At 40.8% G+C, this 27752-nt stretch overlaps 1 protein-coding gene across 2 annotated transcripts in view; it reads left to right on the forward strand.

Moving 5' to 3' along the window:
- The first annotated feature begins 17850 nt into the window (after nt 1–17850).
- The window catches only part of HLTF (helicase like transcription factor), a 59791-nt gene continuing 49889 nt past the window's right edge, over nt 17851–27752 (forward strand). The window contains exons 1-2 of one of the 2 annotated variants that reach the window (XM_070045498.1): nt 17851–18031; nt 19221–19428. In XM_070045498.1, coding sequence (XP_069901599.1) covers nt 18012–18031; nt 19221–19428 — 228 coding nt within the window. In that variant the 5' untranslated portion in view covers nt 17851–18011. The remainder of the gene's footprint in view (nt 18032–19220; nt 19429–27752) is intronic. The other variant, XM_030873278.3, reaches the window with a different exon arrangement.

The following is a 27752-nucleotide window of genomic DNA, read 5'->3' on the forward strand; positions in this document are numbered from 1 at the left end:
ATTCATGAGGGCTCCACCCTCATGACCTAATCACCTCCCAAGGCTCCACCTTTTGACACCATCACACTGGGTATTAGAATTCCAGTATGTGTTCAATGTCATTAGTCATTAGAAAAATGCAAGTCAAAACCACCATTGGAGACCATTTATTATAATGATTAAAATTTAAAAGACCCATCATAACAAGTTTTGGTGAAGATACGGAGCAACAATGTGAATGTCGAATGGCACAACAACTTTTGAAACAGTTTGACAGTCTCTTAAAAAGTTAAACATAACCCTACTATATGATCCAACCATTCTACTCCTAGATGATTACCCAAGAGAACTGAAGGTGTGTACCCTTTAAAAGACTTGCATACACATTTTCATAGGAGCCTTATGTGTAACAGTCAAAAACTGGGAAAAAAACCAAATATCCATGAACAGGTAAATGGATAAACAAATTTTGTTTTATCCATACAATGAAAATACTACTCAGCAATGAAAAGGAATGAACTCTTGATAAATACAGCAACATGGATAGATCTCAAAATAATTATGCTGAGTGAAAGAAGCCAGACAAAAATAGCACTTACTAATATTTATATAAATAATTATTTATATGAAATTCCAGAAGATACAAGCTAATCTATAGTAACAGACAGCAGTGGTTGCCTGGGTCTGAGTGGGGTGCAGGGATGTGAGGGAGAGATTACAAAGGAGCACAAGTAAACTTTTGGAAATGATGGATAGGCTCATTATCTCGATTTTGGTAATGGGTTTATGGGTGTGTACATATGTCATAACTTATCAGATTGTGTATTTTGAATATGTGGAATTCTTTTAAAGACCACAAGACATATAATGGCTAAGAGACTTACCCGAAATCATACTGCTCCTTAGAGGCAAAGTAAAGATCATTGTATAAACCTCAATTACATAGTAGGTACTTCATAAATATTGCTTCAAACATTTAAAATAAGAATGATGGGGCAATATAGGGGTAGGGTATTAAGAGGTACAAACTATTAGGTATAAAATAAGCTACAAGGATATACTGCACAGCAGGGAGAATATAGCCAATATTTTATAATAACTATAAATGGAGTATAACTTTTAAAAATTGTGAATCACTATACTGTAAACCTGTAACTTATAGTACATCAACTATACTTCAATTTTTTTAAAAAAGCGAGAGTATCACCTTCATACTCAAAGCATTTTAATGGTTTCCCATGATATTCAGATTAAAACTAAAATTTCTTAGCTCGGCCTGAAAGACCCTACATTATCGGTCCAACCTCATTATCTCTCTTCAACCCCATTTCCTACCACTTTCTTTCACTGCACCCTGCACACAGATGCCCTCTCTCTGTTCCCTGAACATCCCCCGCTCATTCTCACCTCAGGATCTTAGCTGTTCAGGATCTTACTGTTCACTGTGCCTAGAACTTATTCCCAGGTCTTCCCATGACTTACTGCCTTGCTTCTTTTTAGGTTCTTCCTAACATCACTTCCCTGACAGTCCATGTAACATACCCTCCACTCCAGATTTCTGGTATTATCACCTCACCCTATCTTACTTTTCTCATTCTTATTTACCTTTTATCACTATCTAGCATCATATTATACATATATATAATATGTATTATACATACATGTTTGCTTTTTGTCTTTCTCCTCCACTAGAAAAGAAGCAAATTGGGAGTAGAGACTTTATCTTCTTCGCAGCTATATTCCCAACACCTAGAATATTGCCTGACATACAGTAGGTCCTTGATAAGTATTTGGTGAATGAATGAGCTTGGACCCAGTTGAATGGGACCCTTATGGTCTCATAGTTATTTAATTTCTCACTGCCTCAGTTTCCTCATTTTCTACCATAAAGAGTTGTTGAGAGGATTAAATGAGATAATTCATTTAAAGCATTTAGCACTGTGCTCAGCACATGGCAGGTGGCTCACACATTCCTTTATTCTTTTATATGTTGGTATCTTAACTGCTATTTCTATGATATTTCTGTGACCAAGACTCTTTCCCCCAATTTAGGCAGTGGGAACCAGGAAATTATATACTCACCACCCTCAGGGAAAGGATGACAGAGCAGAATCAGAGAAGCTAATTCATGTCTTTTAAGTTTTAAAAGTTTAGATGGGTTTATAGGACAAAAAGATTTGGGAAATTATGCCATCAGGTGGGACCAGTTGCCTCCCAAACCATTGACTGTTCAACGTGTGCTAAATTGAGGTGAGAGAGGGAGAGTTTGAGGGAAGCAAAGGAGTTAAAAGCAGGTATGTGTCCCTGAAAGGGGTCCTGGCTCTGCCCAAACCCAGCCTCCCCACCATCACACAAGAGGGGCCCAGTGGAGGATGAAATAAAAAAACTCTAAAGAATCCAAGAGGTGAGGACTAGAAAACAAACAACAAAAGCAAAATAAAGAGCTGGCAGGCAGAGATGCCAAATGCCCTGCAGAAGCAGTACTGAGCTGAGGATAGACAGACAATGGGGTCTGGGCAGCCTCATGCCTCCCTGTGTACCCCAGGGCAGCCAAGGATAGTGGGGAGGTGGGAGGGCCATACTCAGCCCCTTTGGTTTCCCACAGTCCTAGACTGGAGGGGAAGGAAGTAAGGAAGGGAACAACGTGAAAAAAGCCTTGCAGTCACAGGCAGAAGACTGACTATGGAAGATCAACAGAGAAGACAAACATCTCAGCAGATGCCAGCCTGGAGGCCATATACACCCGCTTTTCTTCTTTATGGGTTTGCTGAAAGCAAGAGCAATAATCACAACTGAAACTAGAGACATATATCTTAATAGAAACCTTGTTATCAATAGGAATTTTAGAGGCCTCAAGCAGAAGCGGGTTCCACCTGTGGAGATCTTGGAAGATTGCCAGGGACTCACTGGGCATCCCTCATCTCCACTGATGGTCTGGCACTTAGACCCCAGAATGTGCAAAGGTAGGGCATTCAGAGACTGGCACTTGGACAATAAGGTGACACAAAGATCTTAAACTCTTGCTCAAGTAAATCTTACTACTTTTAGTGCTTAGGTCAGTTTGATGACTTCTACAGAAATGGAGAGTTTCTCTCAAAATCACACCATGCCCAATTCATTGATTAACCCTGTGCTACAATACGTCCTTGTTGTTTATTTTATTTATAGTACTGTGTCTCTGTTAACCCCAAATTCCAAATTTATCCCTCCCCCTTTTCTTCTTTGGTAACCATAAATTTGTTTTCTATGTCTGTGAGTCTATTTGTTTTGTAAGTAAGTTCATTTGTATCATATTTTAGATTCCACATATAAGTGATATCATATGATATTTGTCTCTCTCTGTCTGATTTACTTCACTTAGTGTGATAATCTCCAGGTCCATCCATGTTGCTGCAAATGGCATTATTTCATTCCTTTTTATGGCTGGGTAATATTTCATTATATTGTGTGTGTGTGTGTGTGTGTGTGCGCGCGTGCGCGTGTGTGTGTGTGTATATACCACATCTTCTTTATCCATGCATCTGTTGATGGACATTTAGGTTGCTTCCATGTCTTGGCTATTGTAAATAGTGCTGCTATGAAGATTGGGATGCATGTATCTTTTGAATTAGAGTTTTCGTCTTTTCCAGACATATGCCCAGTAGTGGGATTGCTGGATCATATGGTACATCTATTTTTAGATTTTTAAGGAACCTCCATATTGTTCTCCATAGTGGCTGCACCAGTTTACGTTCCTACAAACAGTGTAGGAGGGTTTCCTTTTCTCCACACCCTCTCCAGCATTTATGATTTGTAGACTTTTTGTTGATGGCCGTTCTGACCGGTATTAAGTGGTACCTCACTGTAGTTTTGATTTGCCTTTCTCCAATTAGTGATGTTGAGCATCTTTGCACAGGCATCAGTATCTTTTAAAGATTCTGTTTGCAACAAAGTTTGGGAACCACTGTCTTAACAGACTCCTTTTCCTTTTGTGTTTAGGGTGCTGTATAAATCAAAGCCTTTACCTGGGACATTGTTTCATTTTTCTAAGTAATGTGTATTAAACTATTGAAAGTACCAGGGCTGTCTTCAAGTTGTGAACTGCGTTAACTGCTTTTCAGACAAATGGTCAATAGTGACCTCTGGTGGTGTGATGAGAACCTAAAATAAAAATAAAAATCTAATTTTGTCCCTGTGGGAATGCTGTTAACACAGGGAAAAGGTGTCAATGACCACTCTCCACTACTCCATGCCCCTCTGCCACATACACATATTATCCAGAAAGGGAAATAGAGAGTAAGTTGACCAAGATCACACAAGAATCATTGATAGCTGTGGAACTGAAACTTGACTGGTCCTCCAACTTCCCCTTCCTCTCAACGGCATTCTCCCTCAGAGTGGTCTCATCTTCACAACTTCCCAGTATGAGCACCACCAGTGTGCATCAATAGTTTCCAAGTTCTATTTCTAGTTCCTAAGCATGACCTTGATTCCTGCAAATGCCAAACACAGTCACATAACTGATCTTTGCCAGAAGTGCCTGGAGAGGAGTGATGATCTCTCTCCTCTATGCCCTACAGTTTTGATTTCTCCTGTGGGGTAGAAGACAAAGGTTGCACTGTTGGCAAGCCTTCTGGTTAAGGTTAACTATTTTACAAATGGAGAGAATAAGCCTCAACATAAGATATTGCCTAGACCATCCATCTCAACACACCCCATTCTCTCTGTCTTGAATCCAAGAGGCTTCATATCAGGTGGGGAAACTGAGGCCCAAGTACAGAACTGTCCTCTCCAGGTAGGCTTCTGAAAACGCCTGGCTAATCTAATCTCTCATTAGAGCCCTAGCTCTAATGAGACCCTAGAGGTATGACATTCTCACTATGAGGTAATATGGAGTGATGCTGAGGTAAGTACAAGGGCAAAGTATGGGGTCGTAGCGTCTGAAGGAAGAAGCTAGTATATCAGTAGAGGTTGAAGATTTAGGGACTGGAGGGTGGGGGTAGGGTGAATCCTTGTACCCACATTGGCAGAGTTGAGTCCCTGAAGCAGAAATGGAGTGGAATTTGTGACTGAGGAGCAGGAGCAAGGGAGAAGGGGAATCTGGGGCCCCATTCGGGTAGCTTCCTTGGAGACTGAAAATAGCCAGCCGCGCCACTGCTTCTACCTCTCCTTCTGCAACAGATGCCCAGTGGCCACGAAGGCATGATACCCAGGGCACTGGGACCCTTGGGAACCAATAAAACCTTTCAGGCCAGCGCGAGTTGGAGAAAAACCCCAGGTCTTCTACCCATGCCTCCGCCAGGCACTAGGCAGCTTCAGGCGCAGCTGTGGCAATCCCCACCTCTTGTACTCCCTCTCCCATCTCCACTTCCCGGACCTTCTAATACACCATGACCCAACGAACTTTCAACTCTGAGCGAAACCCTGCGGGGAAGTCTGGAAAATATAGCTCCGGATGAAGCAGTTGCACTCCCAGAGGATTCTGGGAATAGTAGTTTTCGGGCTCTGGCTAGCCTGCCCAACTCCTGCGAGTCACTGCACTTTGGAGCCTGGCGCTTGATCTCGCGGGCGGTAGGCAGTGAGGTCATCCCCTGAGACTTGGATTGGTGCAGCCTGAAGGCAAGCCGGTGGGCATGCGCAGCTTTTGCTCCTCCCTCTGCCTCTTAACGGTGGATGTATCTGACTTTCCTACAGGATAGGATTTAGTCCTTCCAAAGCTCGCAATCTGGAAAGAGCTAACAGGCAAACTGACGAAACCATGTAAGTCAAAGAGCACGCATTTTAATTGCTGCGTTGGGCAGAAGCATGTGGGTGGGGAAGGTTTCCTTGAGCGTTTGAGGTTCTACCTGAAACCTGAAGGCCCGATAGGCAAGAACTCGGCAAGGCATGTGGCCATGTTAACACAAGTTCGTGTGCCCCACGCACAGTGAGGCCAAACAAATTGAAACGTCGTAGTGTGGAGCAGAGAAAGGTTTATTGCAAGGCCAGGCAAGGAGGAGAGGTGGCTCAGTCCCTGAAAAGCCTCCCCAAAGGATTTCGGCAAAGCGTTTTAAAGGCCAGGAGAGGGGTGGGTGGTCGCAGGGCACGTGATCAGCTTGTGCACAGTTCTCTGATTGGCTGATGGTGAGGCAGCAGGGTGGTGTCACAGGGGTTAACATTATCAGTCCTTAGGCTCCAGGAGGCCTGGGGATCTGTGCTCTTGGTCATCCAGTGGATTCAGTGGCGGTGGTGGGGTTTCACATATGCAAAACCACTCAGGAAATGTGCATCAAATGCTATTATCTTGGCCTTTCAGAGAGGAGCCACAGCAGAGGATACGGGGGAAGGCCTGTCCCGGGAAAGCCCCATAGGGTCCTGCGCCATTACAGCCAGGGCCAAGGTACCTGGTGGAGGAATCGCCCACAGGGCCAAAGAACAGAGCGGAAGTGATCAACACAACGTCACCATTTTGTAGGGAGAGAGATGAAGGTAAGGGGAGGGGGGCGGGGGAGAAGGACCACCTAAAGCGGAATTGAGCAACGTGACTATTATCCCCAGGGCAGTGTGGAGACGTTAGAGCTGTAGGCAGAGACCTTACCTGCTCTGAATCGGATATTAGAAAAACTGGGCACCACTGTGAAGCCAATTGGAGGGGTTGAAGTTGGAGTCAGGAATTCGTGGGAAGAGATGATAATGGTCTGGGCTAGAGTAGGAGCAGTGGAGATAGATAGATGATATTATGGCAATGAGATATATGTAGGAGATGGGCTAGAAAAAGAATGGTTATTGATGTATGGGGGATGATGGATTTCTTTGGGCCGTCGTGGGGCATCAAGGTGCCAGTTTCATGATAGGGAAATGCACACACGTGTACCCGAACATTCTTATACAAAGATGTCCTTATTTATAAGTAATCTCATTGTAAACGTAAACTTAAAGGAGATTCCTAGCCATGTGTACAACATGTGCCTGTGGACTCACAATCTTCCTGATAAACAGACATAACATTTACACAAATGCACATGTTGTGTTAAACAGGGAGGACACAAAAAATCAAACTTATGTCCCTTTCTGGGATCTAAGCTCCTCACCCCTCCCCTCACACACAGCAGGGTCTGTTCCTTTTCACCATGTGCTGTTTTTTGTTTTTTCTGTTTTTTTTATAAACTTGGCTTCAGCCTCATGTGCTTCTCTCTCTTTTTTTAAAAAATTTATTTGGCTGCATCGGGTCTCAGTTGCGGCACTCAGGATCTTTGTTGCGGCCCGTGGGATCTTTTGCTGCAGCACACGGGCTTCTCTCTAGTTGTGGTGCAGGCTCCAGAGCACGTACGCTCAGTAGTTGCGGCACGCAGGCTCAGTAGTTGCGGCACACAGGCTCCAGAGAACACAGACTCAGTAGCTGCAGCTCACAGGCTTAGTTGCCCTGAGGCATGTGGGATCTTAGTTCCCCAAACAGGGATTGAACCCACGTTCCCTGCATTGGAAGGTGGATTCTTAACCACTGGACCACCAGGGAAGTCCCTCACCGTGTGTCTTGAACAAGTCATTTAACCTCTCTTGGTTTAGCTTCCAAAAGGCAACTGCTTAGGGAGTGAGTTTGTAAGGAGGATGTGACACTTTAAACATGACTCTTAAATACTAAAGGATTTCTAGTGTGTCTGTCCATGGATGATGGCACCTGGAGATAAGAGATGCCTCCTTAGAAGAGAGGAACCCAGTATGACAGCTTAAGGAGAAGTGGGAGGAAGGGTTGAGATAACACATCTTACAAGATTTGGAAATGCAAGTATGGTGGTGAGGTGGGGATGTGGGAGATCAGGATTTATTTGTGTTGATTTAACCAGATGGAGGTTATGGTGGAGAAGTTAACAAACAGCTTCCTTCTAACCACAGAACTGTCAGCATACATATTTGGGGTGGAGGTGGGGGACAAACTGGGAAATGACAGGGAAACCAAAAAGTTGTTTTCTTCTCATGCTCTCCCAGAGGCAGGCTGGGGCCACAGACAGTGCCAGGCTGAGCCAGGGCAGGTAAGGGCCTTCCCTGTTAGGCAGATTCTTGTTGGCCAAGCTGAGCAAAGGCTCCACAGGGCTTGTAACACAGGTCCTTGGCAGGAGGAAGATAGAAGGGACCTAGTTTACCCACAGGGACAGAGAAGTGAAAACTAGGCTAATGGTTTTATTCCCATGAGAAGTAGAGAAGAGTACAGAAGAGACCTCAAGTTGAGCAGAGAGCGGGGGACTTCCGTTTCAGAAGAAGCCCTAAGTCTCCATCTCCCTGTGGACTGGTTCCCAGATGTGAGGTAACTGAAGGGGGCCTATAGCAGGGCAAATCTTAGCCTATTGGCTTGGAGGAGATGGTGGTAGAGGGATGGTTTTTCTCTGGGGATTGTATGAGGTTTTTAAGTTCCTGAGAGATTTCCACATCTGGAGAAATCTTCCCAAATAGAGGCGGCCTTTGTTACTGTTTGTTTCTCAGACCTACCCAGGGGTCCAAGCTGCTTCCTTACAAGTATCAGCGGTGTCAGGGAAAGGACAGATAGAGGCTGCATTGGGCAATGGAGGGAGAGGGGGTTGTCATTCAGCAGAACCTCCCATATAGGTAACACTTGGGAGGCCCTTATGGCCCCAGGACGTTTATTCTTCTAAACTGTTCTTCCCAATGACTGATCAATAGGGCAGCCCAGTCTATTTTCCTGTGACAAGCAGATGGGAATTGAATCAGTGTGACAGTATAATGACCTCCACACATAAACTAGATTGTCAGCTACTTATCACCTCCAGTGTCTAGTAGAAGGCTCTGTCACGTAGGAGGTGACCAAGAAATATTTTTCAAATTACTAAATGAAAAATTGAATACAAACAGTATTTAATGCTGTCTTAGCTAATGCAATAAAATAGAGAGGCCTGAGGGGGAAATTAAGATATGTTCTCGCCTGGAGAGAAGAGACCTCTCTAATTTTGACAAATCCTAGAAGGATCATACTTTAACCATCCATTATGCCTCTGACTTAATATTTTTTGAATAGGCTAAGTGTAGCCCTTATTTATTATAGCATGTATTCTCAGGTTTTACTACCTCCAGCTTCAGGAGATAAAAATACAGTAACATTCAATGCCTATTTTAAGAGTTGTATAGATTTTCATTTGGAAGACAAGTGGAGTGAATTTTAGATCTAAATTCCAAAAACTACCTCACAACTTCTTCTACCCAAAAGATAATGTGAAACTTTTAAGTCTGAACACTAACCGCTAATTACGCAGGGATCTTCTATTCACAATTTCCATGTTACGTGGACCGCTTTGAGGAACACTTTGAGGAGGACTAAAAATGCCTCCAAGAAATTTAAAAGCATCAGTAGCACCTCCATAAAAACTACAGAATGAGCAGAAAGCTGACTGTGGTTGGTCTAGGCAAGAAATGTACAAATTCTAAGTGCCAAAGCCTAAGGAATGGCAGAAGGAGGACAAGGAAAGAAGCATATGAATTGGGAGACTAATTGGTTATGGGATGAGTTATCTCAGGTTCTCTGGTGAAGGAGACCTCCCTTGCTGTCCTCTAGACATACAACTTTTGTCAAGGTTGTCAGATTTGTATGACTATTTTCTTTAAAAGTAAAAATATAGGTGTATTTTGTATACATGTAGAGAAAAAGATCTGATTGGAAGCAGGAGTGATTTGGATAAATTGTCTGAGATATCTAAGAAAAAGTTTTCGATAAGTTTCTGAGAAGTTTTCGGGGGTTACCAATTATCTTCTTTCAATTGTATTAATGTAAGCATCTATAAGAGGAAGCATCTTTTATGTAGCATCGAATCTGGTTTTTAAGTGATTTCATTAATTATATCAAGTGCAGGGAAAGTTAATTTACTTCATGGATTCAATCAACAAAATTACTGAGCACCTAGACTATCTTCTAGGTACTGCAGGATATGAACTGTGAACAACATAAGGTCCTTTTTTTGGTGGCGCTTATCTAGGGAAAGGAGACAGGAAGTAATCAAGAAAACGAACAGGGTAATTCCAGTTAGTTGTAAGTTCTATGAAGATGATATAGCAGGATAATGTGATAGAGTAAGGGCAAGCAAACTATGGCCTGCTGTCTGTTTTGTAAATAAAGTTTTATTGGGACACAGCCACTCCCATTCATTTAAGTACTGTCCATGGTTGCTTTTCTGTTACTGCAGCAGAGTTGTGTAGACAAAGCTGAACATATTTATTCGCTAGCCTTTTACGGAACAAGTTTGCTAACCCCTGGGAGAGAGGGTAAGTGAGCAATGAGTATTTTAGTCAAGTACTCATTTAGTCAAGGAAGGCCTTTCTGAGGTGGCTTTTGAGCTGAGACCTGAAACGTGAGGAAGAGCCCAGCATGGAAAGGTCTGGGGGTCCACACAAAGGGAATAGGAATTTCAGAAGCCTGGAGGCCGGAACAATCTTGGAGGCCTGAACAAGCTTGGAGGTACCTATGCCATAAAAACAGAAAGAGGGCCGGTATTCCTAGAACATCGGGAGCCCAGGGAAATGTGGAATGAAACGAGATAAAAAAGAGAGAGGCAGGGCTAGATACTAATGTACTGTGGAAGAATTTGGATTTCATTTTAAGGCAAAGATAATTTATTGGACCATTTTTAGCAGGGGGATATTATATCACTGACATTATAAAAAGATCTCTCTGGCTGCTGAATGAAGAATGGAACTAGGAGTAGGGTTAGATGAGGAAAACAGAAGGTAGGAAGGAGTTCATTCAGACCATCGCAATATTGCAGTTCAGGTGAGAAAACAGTGGTTTGGACAGGGTGATAATAGAGAATTAGGTACATTTGTGTTATATTTTGGAGATAGATCTAATAGGAGGGATAAAGTGTGTGCTGTGAGAGCAAGAGAAGATACAAGGATGACTACAAGTGTTTTTACATGCTGTTTACTGAAATGAGGGAAACCAGAAGAATTAGTGCGTTGAGGAAGGGGAGAGGTGGAATTAATAGTCCTGTTTTGGGAATTCCCTGGCGGACTAGTGGTTAGGACTCTGTGCTCTCACTGTTGAAGGCCTGGGTTCAGTCCCTGGTTGGGGCACTAAGATCCCACAAGCCGCCTGTTCCGGCGGAAAAAAAAAAATAGAGTCCTGTTTGTAAGTCCAGCTTTGTAAATTTAAGATGTCTGTTACGTATGAGTCTGGAGCTCATAGAAGAAGCTGGGGTTAGAGATACACATTTGGGAGTGATCAGCATACAGACAGAATTTAAAGTCATGTGTAGGTGGCAGTGGTTCTTAACTGAGAATAATTTTGTGCCCCAGGGATAACTTTGAAGCCAGCATGAGGAAAAAAGCAAAGTGAAACGGCTTGAAAATTTACCTCATGTATGATTCAGCCTAAGAACGGTCTCTACTCCCACCTGAAATTTTTACCTTATTTTTATAAACTGTTAATTTCACAAGTACTTTCTCAAATACCTGTAGTTTAAGAAAAACAATTATGTGTCTTTAAGTTTAGTCTGTAGTGTGATGCCACTTATTAATTCCTTTTTTTTTTTGCATTTTTTAAAAACTTAATTTTCGTGTGCTTTTAATCTCTTTGTGTATATTTTCAATTATTAGATTAAACTGTATAATCTGGGGGAAAACATTACGCTAGTCTGGGAATCAGGAAATGAGGATTTAGATTATAGGCCTTTTGGGATAAGTAATCCTCAGTGATGATGAAGAAAAATGTGTAATTTTGTTGTGTTTGTTTTGGGACTTCCAACCACCTCAAGGATAGAAATCTAAAACAGTAATATGTGTAATGCTTCCCTTCCTCTTTGAATGGGGATATTCGTAAATAGGTAGCTATTTATATATTATGTAATCCTACTAGGATAACAACATCCTAGTTGTGCAGTTGTATTACAGTAAGATTTTTAGTCTGATGTGGACTTTTATTTTTTTGTTTGCATGGTGTTTAATGTGCGGGGTGGAAGAAGGGTGAGGTGCCAAGGGAGCTAGTAGCAAAAGAAAAGATTATTTTTAGGCCAGGACATCTTCTTTTTTGGGGTGGGGTAGGGTGGGTAGGGTAGGGAACAGCAAGGGTTTTATCATGCAGATTGCCTCTTCTTCCTCTGGGGGATTGGGAAGGCCCAAGTAACAGATTACTTTACTGGTGCTTGACCAGAAAATTCCAGATGGGTAGATTAAGATGACATTTCTAGGAGAGGTTGAAACTGCAATTAGATCAGGTACTAAAACTAGGTTTGGTAGCATGGGCTTTTAGCATGAGTGACACCATTTTTGGACTACGTTTTTCTTTTTAACAGACCAGAGTGGTGCTTTCCTGAAGCTGAGACAAAGATCCTGGGCACGAGGCAAAGGAGGGGACAGATCCCAGGCAGGCCTAATTCTTCGGCAACTCTGGTCTTCAGCCAGGTAGGAGCACAAAGTGAGCCAAGGCCCTAAAGGAGGAGGAAACAATTATCTCCTGGGAAAGGCCTCTGTTATCTGGAACACCACAGATTTCTCAGGGTGGGAGTTGGGAATCAGAGTGTCTTCTGGTTCTTGATGAAACATTTCAGTCTGTTTCAAGGACTTGCACCTGGGAAAACGATTGGCTTCTGGAAACAGTGTTATTCTGGGACTTAGGAACAACTTGCTGATGAGCGCCAGGAAACAAGCCACAATCAACTATATTCCTTGTTAAGTGCTGGAAGACTCATTAGATAATAACTCTATTACAACAATAATAGTAATAATAATAAGAGCATTTATTGAATGCTTACTTCAAGGCAGGCACTAGATATTCATTACATTACTTCATTAATAATTTACTTGGCATTCATTTTACATTACTTCCTCTACCCCATCAGCTGTTGTTCTACCCATGAATCTGCCCCCAAATCTGTAGCAGTCCTGCTTAAGTGTAAGAAAATTCAGTTGTAAATAACGAAGTCACAAAAGATTTTATTTTCTATCATTTCCTCTGACTTGTCTTATTTACAAAAATGGTTCAGAAATATTATTGTACCAATGTTAATTTCCTGATTTTGATCATTGTACTGTGATGATGTATGTTAAAATCGATGGGGTAAGAGATACGAGGTAACTTTTTGTACTAATTTTGCAACCTTTCTACAAGTCTAAAATGAATTAAAACAGAAAGTTGAAAAACTATAATTTCTTTATGACATTCAGTTTGTATCTTTTATTATTTCCTTACAGCAAAAAAACAATACATGTTAAATACAGAGACTATTTTACATTCATATAAGCAAAAAGAAGAAAATGTAAATCCCCTTATCAACCAGCTAGAGATATCTGCTATAAATATCTAGATGTAAATTCATTGAGATGTGTGTGTGTATATGGATGTATAGCATGTATTAATTTCAATTACTGACTTTGCAAGGACAAAACGTCATAATTTTTTATTGAACTTAATTTGTCTTAAACCTTCAGTTTGCCTAAAAGGAGGTAACTTAATTTAGTCACTTCCAGGTAGTTAAGTCATTTTAAGACTTAAAGTCAATTAAATTCAGGTTTCGAATTCAGTCTCCTTTCTCTAACCCTCTAGGGGGCTTATGTTTGGACTTCATTCATCTTCTGTGGCCACCCACTGCTGGTATAACTCATCCCACCTCATCTTTAGGCACCAGCCTTCTGCTTCTGCTTGCTAGAATTGTGATCCTGGAGACCCACCAGAGACTCCAGTAGGATTTGCAGGACGGCCTTTGGGCCCCTTGACAGAACCACCTCATTAGCCTTTATTCCTTTCCTGCCCTGGCACACTTCTGATCTCTGAGGCTTTCTCTAAGATCTGCAGAATCTTCTCTTTCTGACTTACTTCACTCTGCATGACAGACTCTAGGTCCATCCACCTCACTACAAATAACTCAATTTCGTTTCTTTTTATGGCTGAGTAATATTCCATTGTATACATGTGCCCACATCTTCTTTATCCATTCATCTGTTGATGGACACTTAGGTTGCTTCCATGTCCTGGCTATTGTATATAGAGCTGCAATGAACACTGTGCTACATGACTCTTTTTGAATTATGGTTTCCTCAGGGTATATGCCCAGTAGTGGGATTGCTGGGTTGTATGGTAGTTCTATTTGTAACAAATACCGTATGCTAACACATATATATGGAATCTAAGAAAAAAAAAAAGTCATGAAGTACCTAGGGGTAAGACAGGAATAAAGACACAGACCTACTAGAGCATGGACTTGAGGATATGGGGAGAGGGAAGGGTAAGCTGGGACAAAGTGAGAGAGTGGCATGGACATGTATGCACTACCAAATGTAAAATAGATAGCTAGTGGGAAGCAGCTGCATAGCACAGGGAGATCAGCTCGGTGGTTTGTGACCACCTAGAGGGGTGGGATAGGGAGGGTGGGAGGCAGGGAGACGTAAGAGGGAAGAGATATGGGAACATATGTATATATATAACTGATTCACTTTGTTATAAAGCAGAAACTAACACACCACTGAAAAGCAATTATACTCCAATAAAGATGTTAAAAAAAAAAAAAAAGATCTGCAGAATCTTGAGGCTACTCTCTGGAAAATGAATCACAATTTCCTTTTCTCGTAGGATCTCTAGGAACTTTGCTAAGCTACCATCCCTCGTTCTGTGGCAATTGGCCCAGGCATTCCAGGCCCTTTCCCTAAGATTCACTTAGAGATTTTCTCTGAACTCTCCTACGTCATTCCCAAAAATCCTCTTCCATTGAACTTTGTCTCTATCTCCTTTTGGATGAATGAATTGAAAAAATAGCAGGTTCTTACAACATCATATATTCTTCCAGAATCTATTAGTTATGACATAAACTTGGAAGTTTTTGTATTGAAGCCAGAATTTTGGAAAGTCAGACTCTTAAGTTATTTTCTTTGCCAAGGGCTTCAAAATTCTAGTTTAGTTAACAAACTATTAAAGAACATTTTTTGAGACAATTGTGAAAATTGGACTATGAACTCATTATTAGAAGACATCAAGGATTGATGATTAATTTTGTTGGATGTGAGAATGGCCTTATGGTTATGTATGTGAAGGCCATTATAGGCAGGGTGGGTTGGGAAGTGACAGGAGTGGGAAGTAGGAGACATTATAAAAAGCCATACATGCCATTCTTTTGTGTTTTTTAAATTTTTTAATTTAATTTTATTATCTTTTATTTTTTTGGCCATGCCGTGAGGCATGTGGGATCTTAGTTCCCCGACCAGGGATAGAACATGTGCCCCCTGTGGTGGAAGCATGGAGTCTTAACCACTGGACCGCCAGGGAAGTCCCCATGCCATTCTTTTGATTGCATGCTCACAGCATCAAACAGGGGAATGACATGTTTAATTTGCATAAAGGGGGGTAGAGGATGAGAAAGCATGCTTATGACTAGTAGTTGGGTGGCTGGCTGGAGGAATTTTTTATTCCTTCCCCTCCCTCAGCTCCCATATCCAAATCCATCAGTAAACGCTTTTGGTCGTCTTAGCTTCATCACCTCCCCGTTCCAAGCTATCATCATCTCTTACCTGGACACAATCGTTTTCTAATTATCAACTAACCAGTTTCTCCATTTCTGTTCTTGTTCCCTATAATCCATTCTCACAGAGCTGACAGAGTGAATTTTTTAAAGCCTAATCTAGATTGTCATTCTCCTGCTTAAAACATTTAATGGATTTCTATTGCATTGAACATAAAATACAAACTCTACCACAGACCATAAATTTCTATGTAATCTGGCCCTTATCTTCCTCACTATCCTCTTTGTGACACTCTCCTCCTTACACATCAGTCCAACACACAAGCCACTGTACAGTTCCCATTCTCTTTTTTACAGTTACAAATGTTTATTTTTCAGAAAACATTTTCCCGTCTGAATTCGTAAGTGTTGTGACATTTTAATCAAACTAGTACAAATGGCACTTCTTTTTTAAAACTAAAAATAATAAAGAACAATTAAATGAAAGTATTCAAGTTTAAGTTCAGCTACTAGATCTGAGATGTAAAATAGTGACAATATGGACAAAAATGTTGACTTTAAATAACAAATTTTTACTTCATTCAATCCACATTCTTTAACCATGGGATAGTCATTATTCATAGGTTTCAAGTCTTGAAAGGGTCAGGTTTACCTGATAGGTATTGCCAGATTTGAAATTTATCTTTCAGTCTGACGAGCATAACTTCTTTATTAACTTTACACACAAAACATTTTCAATTTGGGCATTTTCTGGCATATTTTTCAAGAAATTATTTAGATCTGGCACATTCAAAATTGAACTATACTGCCATTTGCCTCATAATACTTACAAAAGAAAGTAAAATAACTAAAATAGGGCTTCCCTGGTGGTGCAGTGGTTAAGAATCCACCTGCCAATGCAGGGAACACGGGTTCGAGCCCTGGTCTGGGAAGATCCCACACGCCGCGGAGCAACTAAGCCCATGTGCCCCAACTACTGAGCCTGTGCTCTAGAGCCCGCGAACCACAACTACTGAAGCCCGCGCGCCTAGAGCCCGTGCTCCGCAACAAGAGAAGCCACCGCAATGAGAAGCCTGCAAACCGCAACGAAGAGTAGACCCTGCTCGCTGCAGCTAGAGAGAGCCTGCACGCACCATCAAAGACCCAACGCAGCCAAAAATAAATAATTAATTTTAAAAATAACTAAAATAACTTGAAATGCCACTCCCTTCATTTTCCTTCTGTTTAGTGAGATGAAGTAATAAGTTGCTGAAAGTTTTATTTCTCATTCTACTGCAGCTTCATATTTACAGATCGAATAGTTTAAGATAGTGAACAAATGCCTCCTGAAAAACTCTTTCATTGACCATCTCTTACTCTGCTGACGGAAGTGTGAAATGGACCACTCTTTGAAGGGCAAGGGTCAATACTAATCACTTTCTCAAATACATTTCCTCTTTAATCCTGCACATGTCTTGAGAGTTAACACCTAGCCCTAAGCACAGGTCAGGGCCACCACCAGCTTCTTACCTCGGTGCTGTTGCTGCACCAGGTATTACACAAGGCTCCCAAGGCGTAGAGACCAGCCCTGCCAGCACCTTGGCTGGCAGCGGGACGAACTGGCCCACCCACTCAAAGCTGAATTCTCCTGTCTCCTCAGATTCTCAGAAGCTGTCCGCGGAATACTCGGGAGCGACTCCTACAGTTCCCCGAGGAAAACCAGCTTCTTCCCACCCTGCAGGGACAGCCACATGCCCTCAGGGGAGGCTGGGCCACTTCCAGCTGCCACCAACAAGGTTCTTGTGCTCTCATCACATTTTATGGCTTTCCTCTAGTAGAAATGAAAATTCCCCCCCCCCCAAAAAGGTGGGGGTGGTGGGAGAGGGGGAGAGGGAGAGATGGAGAGATGTAGGGGGAACGCCATAAATCTAAATTGCGATTAAGCTCTCTGTACCCGGTGTGGCTCATTGATTCGCTCGTGGGGCTTAAAATGCGTATTTTGAGGGCAACTACCCGGATTCACCGCAGATAAACGAAGGAAAGGAGCTTACGCAGTGGAAGACACTACTACATGTCTCATAAGATAAAGGGAAAATTAGAGGCAGGATGGTGGTAGGACCTGAAGAATGGGGCCGAGGCTTAGGGCCTGAGGGAAACAGCGGAAAGGAGAGGCGTCGCCCTTTCACTGAGTCGGGTAATCAAACAGAAACGTGTACACCCCGTGCACTGCAGGCGGGCTCCTCGAACCGCGTGGCTTTCCCTCGCCCCTGCCTTGGGGGTGGGGAAGAACCCGGATGGAACCGCCCCTGCAGCCGGGACCCCCCTCCTCGCGTCTTTGAATCGCTGCGCGGGGCGGAGTTGCTCACCCTTCTGTGCTCTGCTTGGTTGGTCTCCGTAGGCTCCTCCTCGGGATTGGACGTTCCGGGTGCCAGTCACAAAGCGTCGCTGGCCTCTCACATTGCTGCTGGAAGGAGACGGCGTCGACGTCTGGCTCGGCTCGCTGCGTCTTACCTTGCCGAAGCGCGCTCTTGCTTCGGCCCTCGGAACCTGTGCCAGGCTTTTCGGCCCCGGGGCCTGGAAGGAGGCTTATCCAGGCGGCTCGAGAACGAAACCGGGCGCCTAAGTACCTCTCGTCATCCACTCAGCGCCATGTCCTGGATGTTCAAGAGGTGAAGGGGGTGAAGGGGGCGGAGGGGGTGGGGCGCCGAGGGTAACGGCGTGGCCGCGTCCCCAGATGAACCTGACCTTCCCCGCGTTTCCTTCGCGTTCCCCTTGCGAGCTGGGCAGCTGGCGTTCGTCCCGCTGGCGGCTCCTATAGCCGCGGGAGAAATAAATGCAGAGTCTCCGCGGGCGAGGGGAGGCTTCCTAGGCGAGTCTCTTGCCAGGGCCTTGGGGAAATCTCTGTTAAGGGCTGTACGGGGCCTGGGGCTCTAAGCTCCACTCCTTAGCCGGGGTCTCTTCTCGCTCTGTGCTTTATTCCACAAAACACCCATGAGATACCCACTGTGCGCCGGGCATTGTGCTCGGCCGAAAGGGCCGGGTAAGACAGCCCCTGTCCCCAAGCACCTCACAATTGATGTGTATGCACAGACGTGCAAATACATATCTGAAGAGGAGCCAAAAGCAGGACGCGTGACGTGCAAGTAGAACGCAGGGGAAATAGCTTCTCTCCGTTCTTAGCAAAGTAGAAGCTTCCTGGAAGTCTCCCAGCCGACTTCCTCTTACTTTTTGTCCAGATTGGTTTACATACCCGTTCCGGAAACAATTCTCCATCGGGGGGTTGCGGTTACCCTTAAACCAACGGGAGTCGGGGGCTTGAGGTCAGCTTCCCATGATGGCACCGTTAGGATACCTGAATAAAATAAGGGTTCTAGTCGAAGGGAATTAAAGTAGTGGTTGCTGGATGTATTATTTGTAAAGCTATAAATGGCTTCGTGTAAAAAAGTTCAGTGTTTTCAAGTCTCTTCTAGCTCAAGATGTATTGAAATTTTGGTGTATAATTAGTTACAGACATCACATATATTTCAGTTTAAGTAGGTGGTGCAGACTAGGAAAGAGATTTGTGAACCCTTATTGGGGTTTTCACTTTGAATACCTCAGGGTAGAAGACACATTATTGAACAGGTAGGGTTTCTAGAAACGTCCGCCACTCCAATTCTTGCTTTAACCAGAGGAACGCGATTAATCTTTATACAGCACTTCCCACATAAGATTTAATCTGTTGAAGTAAAATGTGAGAAAACAATTGGCCTTTAAATATGGTATGGTCTTTGAGAAATATTTGGTTAAATATTGTATTGTTTTTCTGTGTGTGTATTTTTTTGTTGTTGTTGTTGTTGTTTTTTGTTTTTTTAATAGAGATCCTGTTTGGAAGTACTTGCAGACTGTCCAGTACGGAGTCCATGGAAATTTTCCACGCCTCTCATATCCAACTTTCTTTCCTCGTTTTGAATTCCAAGATATTATTCCTCCAGATGATTTCCTAACGAGCGATGAAGAGCTAGATTCAGTTTTATTTGGAACTTTGAGAGGTCATGTAGTTGGACTACGCTATTACACAGGAGTAGTGAGTATAACATTAGATATTAAGTTAAAGTGATATGATATGTTATTTACGTAGAAAATGAGGATTAGAAGGTGATATATGCAGTAAATATTTACTTTAAGTAATTGAAATATATCTGGGCAAGAGATAACAAATACCTAATTATTAATATTCTTTTACTTTATATCATTGCTTATAATATACAAAGCATTATTTCCTGTATGGTCTCATTTGATCATTACAGTGTCTCTGAGGTAGATAGGACATCTATTATCCCCTTATAGAAGTGAAGCTCAGGAAGGTTAAATGATTTGCTCAAAAAGCACAGATACTATGTGGTACATTTGCAAAATGACTTCCAAGTCAGTCCATTGCTTTCTCCTCTCCTGTCCCTTAGCACATTTCTACACTTTAATATTTTTAATTTAGGAAGATCAATTCATACTAGATAAGGGAATTGTCTATTTTTAGGTACTTTTTTTCTTCCTGTGTTTATCTTTTTGTATCTCTATTCTCTGCATTGTGTGTGTGTGTGTGTGAGAGAGAAGAGAACAGAGACAAAGATAGAGAAAGCAGTTGTCTTTGTCATGGTTGTCTAGTATGCCTCTGTGTTATCTGGATGATACATCTCTAGCTTTATTTTTTTAATTATGAAAAATTTCAGACAGGCATAAAAGAAGAATAATACAGTAAACTTCCATATACCCATGATCCAGATTCAGTAGTTAACAAGTTTTTTGCAGATTAGCTTCATCACTTTTTCTCTTTTTCTTGGGTATTAAATATTCCAGCTGTATCACTTTACAACATTTAAGTGTGTATCTCTAAAAAAATTCAGGCATTTTCTTACATCGTTGTACTTAACAAAATTAATAATAATTCTCTATTACATCCTATAACTAATACATAATCAGTTTTCTTAATTGTTTAAAAATGCCTTTTTATTGTTAATTTGTTTGAATCAGGATCAAAACAAGTTAATAATAGTACCTTTGGTTGTTATGTAAGTCACCTCCCTGCTCTTTGTTTCATGTCATTGATTTATTGCAGAAACTGCATATATTGTTCTATGGAAAGTTGGATTTACCAGTTCTTCCATTCCCCCATATTTTTCTTATGGCGAAGCTTCTCAGATCATTTTTTGGTTGTCTGAAGTATATTTTGTGGGAGATTCCTTGGGAAAGAATTGTCTAGTGTTTTATTCTCTCATATTTTCTTTGTAATATTAGAGCTTCTCAGGTCATTTTATGGTTGTCTGAAGTGTGTTGTCTAGGAGATTCCTTAGGAAGGAACAATATTTCCTGAGATTTGTTGTTTGTACTTGTGGTACTTATATGCTTCAAGGACAATTTGGTTGAATATAAAATCCTTGACCCATATTTTCTCTCCATAATATCTTGGTGTTGTATAACATGTTGCTGGTTAAAATTCTGATGCCAATATGATTTCTCTCCCATGTAGATCAATTGGAATTATTTTGCTTGGATAACTAAAGGATATTTTTCCTTATCTTGAAAGTCCAAAAGTTTCATTAGGCAATGTCTTAATGTTGACTGTTCTGTAACTTCATTTTCTTCTATTTCAGAAAACTTTAATTATGGTTTTTTGTTTGTTTGTTTGTTTTTGCGGTACACGGGCCTCTCACTGTTGTGGCCTCTCCCGTTGCAGAGCACAGGCTCCGTCCGCGCAGGCTCAGTGGCCATGGCTCACGGGCCCAGCCGCTCCGCGGCATGTGGGATCTTCCCGGACCGGGGCACGAACCCGTGTCCCCTGCATTGGCAGGTGGACTCTCAACCACTGCGCCACCAGGGAAGCCTTAATTATGGTTTTAAGTGTTTGTTTTGTTTCAGAGCTTGTTTTTCTTCAAAGGACTCCATTCTGTTCTCTCGGTATTACATCTCTGCGTATACGTATGCCATATGTAAATGCCTGTTCCTCTGAAATCCTTTTTATCATATTTTTTTACTTTTCTGTTTTTCATCATTTATTTCCCTTACCATGTTTTTTACAAGATCTGTTCACTTTTGTGTTCTTTCTACTTTATTCTTTAATTCTGAAATAGTTTTTCTTTTCTAATTTTTTCCTGAAATCTGTCAGTTCTCAGTTCATATATCCATCTGTTCTCTAGCTCTCATATTGATTTCGGAATTTTCCTATTTTGGATTTGTGAAATATTTTCAAAATGTAACATTGTTTTTAAATTATTTTATACCATTGTGAAATATTAGATCATGCTTGTTATTGATCTTAGAACTATCACTATTTGTTGATCTTAGAAAAATTTCTGTGACACTGGTAAGCTAATACAAATGTGATGAGCTGATTAAAACTAATCGTTAATTTTTTTATTTTACAAAATGTATATTATTTATTTTATAAGTAATACACATTTATTATTTTAAAATGGCTAAAAGAAAAAGTATCAACTCTGCCTGAATCCAGAATCACAACTTATGTTGTTATGTCCTCCATGCTTTACTCTGAGAAAATATACATGTGACTTTAAATCATATTATATATTAATAAAAATGAGGATCAGGGCTTCCCTGGTGGCGCAGTGGTTGAGAGTCCGCCTGCCGTTGCAGGGGACGCGGGTTCGAGCCCCGGTCCGGGAGGATCCCACATGCCACGGAGTGGCTGGGCCCATGAGCCATGGCCGCTGAGCCTGTGCGTCTGGGGCCTGTGCTCCTCAGCGGGAGAGGCCACAGCAGTGAGAGGCCCGCGTACTGCAAAAAGAAAAAAAAAAAAAGGATCATATTATGTCTACTATAGTAATCACCTTTTCTAAAGTAAAATGTTAGGAATATCTTTTCATGTCAATACAGATCTTTATTGTACTTTTTCTTGTTGATGTTTTCGAGTTCATAACTGACAGAAATCTTGTAATAAAAATTGAGGTATTTATCTTTGCATGCTTTTTATTATTTTCAACTTTTTTCCGTTTTATTGAGATGTGATTTATATATATATATATATTTATAAATGCATGCATTTGAAGTGTATGATTCTGAGAGTTTTAACAAAGATATATACCTGATCATCACCACCCCATCAACATATAGATCATTTCCATTACCTCTAAAGTTCTCTTGTATTCTGTTGCAGTCCTTCATCCCTGCCTCTGCCTGAAGAACCACCAGTCTGATTTTTATCATTGTAGTTTAGCTTATTTTAGAGCTTCATATACTTTTTTTTTTGGCTGCGCCACGCGGCATGCAGAAATGTGAGACCTTAGTTCCCTGACTAGGGATCGAACCCGTACCCTCTGTGGTGGAAGCACGGAGTCCTAAGCACTGGACTGCCAGGGAATTCCCTAGAGCTTCATATACATTGAATCATATAGTGTGTACTTTTTAAATCTGGCTTCATTCAAACTCACCATAATTCAGATACGTCTTGAGTCAATTTTGGCAATTCATATTTTTAAAGAAAAGCATCCATTTATATTTTCAGACTTATTGCCACGGAATTTGCATAGTAGTCATATACATGTAAAACTGTTTCAACTGTGTTTATGGTTGTATTCCTCTTTTCATTGTTTGTGTTATGTATTTGTGTCTATTCTTGTTTTTTATTCATTAGCCTTGATAGAGATTTATCTGTTTCATCTTTTCAAGTAATCTTTCTTGGATTTTTTTATGATTATCATTTCTTTTTTTAAAATTTTTAATTTTTTTATATAACAGGTTCTTATTAGTCATCAGTTTTATACACATCAGTGTATACTTGTCAATCCCAATCGCCCAATTCAGCACACTACCATCCCCACACCCCTGCGGCTTTCCCACCTTGGTGTCCATACATTTGTTCTCTACATCTGTGTCTCAACTTCTGCCCTGTAAACCGGTTCATCTGTACCATTTTTCTAGGTTCCACATACATGTGTTAATATACAATATTTGTTTTTCTCATTCTGACTTACTTCACTCTGTATGACAGTCTCTAGATCCATCCACATCTCAAAAAATGACTCAGTTTTGTTCCTTTTTATGGCTGAGTAATATTCCATTGTATATATGTACCACATCTTCTTTATCCATTCGTCTGTCGTTGGGCATTTAGGTTGCTTCCATGACCTGGCTATTGTAAATAGTGCTGCAGTGAACATTGGGGTGCATGTGTCTTTCTGAATTATGGTTTTCTCTGGGTATATGCCCAGTAGTGGGATTGCTGGATCATATGGTAATTCTGTTTTTACTTTTTAAGGAACCTCCATACTGTTCTCCATAGTGGCTGTATCAATTTACATTTCCACCAACAGTGCAAGAGGGTTCCCTTTTCTCCACACCCTCTCCAGCATTTGTTTGTAGATTTTCTTATGTAGCCCATTCTAACTGGTGTGAAGTGATACCTCATTGAAATTTTGATTTGCATTTCTCTAATAATTAGTGATGTTGAGCAGCTTTTCCTGTGCTTCTTGGCCATGTGTATGTCTTTGGAGAAATGTCTATTAAGGTCTTCTGCACATTTTTGGATTGGGTTGTTTGTTTCTTTAATATTGAGCTGCATGAGTTGTTTATACATTTTGGAGATTAAACCTTTGTCCATTGATTCCTTTGCAAATATTTTCTCCCATTCTGAGGGTTGTCTTTTCGTCTTGTTTATGGTTTCCTTTGCTTTGCAAAAGCTTTTAAGTTTCATTAGGTCCCATTTGTTCATTTTTCTTTTTATTTCTATTACTCTAGGAGGTGGATCAAAAAAGATCTTGTTGAGATTTATGTCAAAGAGTGTTCTTCCTATGTGTTCCTCTAAGAGTTTTATAGTGTCCAGTCTTACATTTAGGTCTCTAACCCATTTTGACTTTATTTTTGTGTATGGTGTTAGGGAGTATTCTAATTTCATTCTTTTACATGTAGCTGTGCAGTTTTCCCAGCACCACTTATTGAAGAGACTGTCTTTTCTCCATTGTATATCCTTGCCTCCTTTGTCATAGATTAGTTGACCATAGGTGCGTGGGTTTATCTCTGGGCTTTCTATCTTGTTCCATTGATCTATGTTTCTGTTTTTGTGCCAGTACCATATTGTCTTGATTACTGTAGCTTTGTAGTATAGTCTGAAGTCAGGGAGTCTGATTCCTCCAGCTCGGTTTTTTCCCTCAAGACTGCTTTGGCTATTCGGGGTCCTTTGTGTCTCCATACAAATTTTAAGATTTTTTGTTCTAGTTCCATAAAAAATGCCATTGGTAATTTGATAGGGATTGCATTGAATCTGTAGATTGCTTTGGGTAGTATAGTCATTTTCACAATATTGATTCTTCCAATCCAAGAACATGGTATATCTTTCCATCTGTTGGTATTATCTTTAATTTCTTTCATCACTGTCTAATAGTTTTCTGCATACAGGTCTTTTGTCTCCCTAGGTAGGTTTATGCCTAGTTATTTTATTCTTTTTGTTGCATTGGTAAATGGGAGTGTTTCTCTTTCAGATTTTTCATCATTAGTGTATAGGAATGCAAGAGATTTCTGTGCATTAATCTTGTATCCTGCAATTTTACCAAATTCATTGATTAACTCTAGGCATTTTTAGGATTCTCTATGTATAGTAACATGACATCTGCAAACAGAGACAGTTTTACTTCTTCTTTTCCAATTTGTATTCCTTTTATTTCTTTTTCTTCTCTGATTGCTGTGGCTAGGACTTCCAAAACTATGTTGAATGATAGTGGTGAGAGTGGACATCCTTGTCATGTTCCTGATCTTAGAGGAAATGCTTTCAATTTTTCACCATTGAGAATGATGTTTGCTGTGGGTTTGTCGTATATGGCCTTTATTATGTTGAGGTAGGTTCCCTCTATGCCCACTTTCTGTAGAGTTTTTATCATAAGTGGATGTTGAATTTTTTAGAAGCATTTTCTGCATCTATTGAGATGACCATATGGTTTTTATTCTTCAATTTGTTAATATGGTGTATCACATTGATTTCCTTACATTGAAGAATCCTTGCATCCCTGGGATAAATCCCATTTTATCATGGTGTATGATCCTTTTAATGTGTTGTTGGATTTTGTTTGCTAGTATTTTGTTGAGGACTTTTGCATCTATATTCATGAGTGATACTGGTCTGTAATTTTCTTTTTATGCAGTATCTTTGTCTGGTTTTGGTATCAGGGTGATGGTGGCCTCATGGAATGAGTTCGGGAGTGTTCCTTCCTCTGCAGTTCTTTGGAAGAGTTTGAGAAGGATGGGTGTTCGCTCTTTAAATATTTGATAGAATTCACCTGTGAAGCCATCTGGTCCTGGACTTTTGTTTGTTGGAAGATTTTTAATGACAGTTTCAATTTCATTACTTGTGATTGGTCTGTTCATATTTTCTGTATCTTCCTGGTTCAGTCTTGGAAGTTTATACCTTTCTAAGAATTTGTCCATTTCTTCCAGGTTGTCCAATTTATTGGCATAGAGTTGCTTGTAGTAGTCTCTTAGGATGGTTTGTATTTCTGTGGTGCCTGTTGTAACTTCTCCTTTTTCATTTCTAATTTTATTGATTTGAGTCCTTTCCCTCTTTTTCTTGATGAGTCTGGCTAATGGTTTATCAATTTTGTTTATCCTCAGAGAACCAGCTTTTAGTTTTATTGATCTTTGCTATTGTTTTCTTTGTTCTATTTCATTTACTTCTGCTCTGATCTTTATGATTTCTTTCCTTCTGCTAACTTTGGGTTTTGTTTGTTCTTCTTTCTCTAGTTCCTTTAGGTGTAAGGTTATATTGTATATTTGAGATTTTTCTTGTTTCTTGAGGTAGGCTTGTATAGCTATAAATTTCCCTCTCAGAACTGCTTTTGCTGCATCGCATAGGTTTTGTTTGTTTGTTTTTTGCGGTACGCGGGCCTTTCACTGTTGTGGCCTCTCCTGTTGCGGAGCACAGGCTCTGGACGCGCAGGCCTGGCAGCCATGGCTCACAGGCCCAGCCGCTCTGCCATCCCATAGTTTTTGGATCTTCGTGTTTTCACTGTCATTTGTCTCTATGTATTTTTTGATTTCCTCTTTGATTTCTTCAGTAATCTCTCGGTTATTTAGTAATGTATTGTTTAGCCTCCATGTGTTTGTGTTTTTTACGGTTTTTTTCCCTGTAATTGATTTCTGATCTCATAGCGTTTTCGTCAGAAAAGATGCTTGATATGATTTCAGTTTTCTTAAATTTACTGAGGCTTGATTTGTGACCCAACATGTGATCTATCCTGGAGAATATTCCATACGCACTTGAGAAGAAAGTGTAATCTGCTGTTTTTCGATGGAACGTCCTATAAATATCAATTAAATCTATCTGGTCTGTTGTATCATTTAAAGCTTGTGTTTCCTTATTTATTTTCATTTTGGATGATCTGTCCATTGGTGTAAGTGAGGTGTTGAAGTCCCCCACTATTATTGTGTTACTGTCGATTTCCTCTTTTAGAGCTGTTAGCTGTTGCCTTATGTATTGAGGTGCTCCTATGTTGGGTGCATATGTATTTATAATTGTTATATCTTCTTCTTGGATTGATCCCTTGATCATTATGGAGTGTCCTTCCTTGTCTCTTGTAACATTCTTTATTTTAAAGTCTATTTGATATGAGTATTGCTACTCCAGCTTTCTTTTGATTTCTGTTTGCATGGAATATCTTTTTCCATCTCCATCCCCTCACTTTCATTCTGTATGTGTCCCTAGGTCTGAAGTGGGTCTCTTGTAGACAGCATATATATGGGTCTTGTTTTTGTATCCTTTCAGCAAGCCTGAATGTCTTTTGGTTGGAACATTTAATACATTCACATTTAAGGTAATTATTGATATGTATGTTCCTATTACCATTTTCTTAATTGTTTTGGGTTTGTTTTTATAGGTCCTTTTCTTCTCTTGTGTTTCCCACTTAGAGAAGTTCCTTTAGCGTTTGTTGTAGAGCTGGTTTGGTGGTGCTGAATTCTCTTAGCTTTTGCTTGCCTGTAAAGCTTTTGGTTCCTCATCGAATCTGAATGAGATCCTTGCCAGGTAGAGTAATCTTGGTTGTAGGTTCTTCCCTTTTATCACTTTAAGTATATCATGCCACTCCCTTCTGGCTTGTAGAGTTTCTGCTGAGAAATCAGCTGTTAACCTTATGAGAGTTCCCTTGTATGTTATTTGTCATTTTTCCCTTGCTGCTTTCAATAATTTTTCTTTGTCTTTACTTTTTGCCAGTTTGATTACTATGTGTCTCGGCGTGTTTCTCTTTGGGTTTATCCTGTATGGGACTCTCTGTGCTTCCTGGACTTGGGTGGCTATTTCCTTTCCCATGTTAGGGAAGTTTTCGACTATAATCTCTTCAGATATTTTCTCTGGTCCTTTCTCTCTTCTCCTTCTGGGACCCCTATAATGCGAATGTTGTTGCGTTTAATGTTGTC

Source organism: Globicephala melas, chromosome 4 (assembly GCF_963455315.2).
Source record: "Globicephala melas chromosome 4, mGloMel1.2, whole genome shotgun sequence".
In the NCBI taxonomy this organism is placed as follows: domain Eukaryota; kingdom Metazoa; phylum Chordata; class Mammalia; order Artiodactyla; family Delphinidae; genus Globicephala; species Globicephala melas.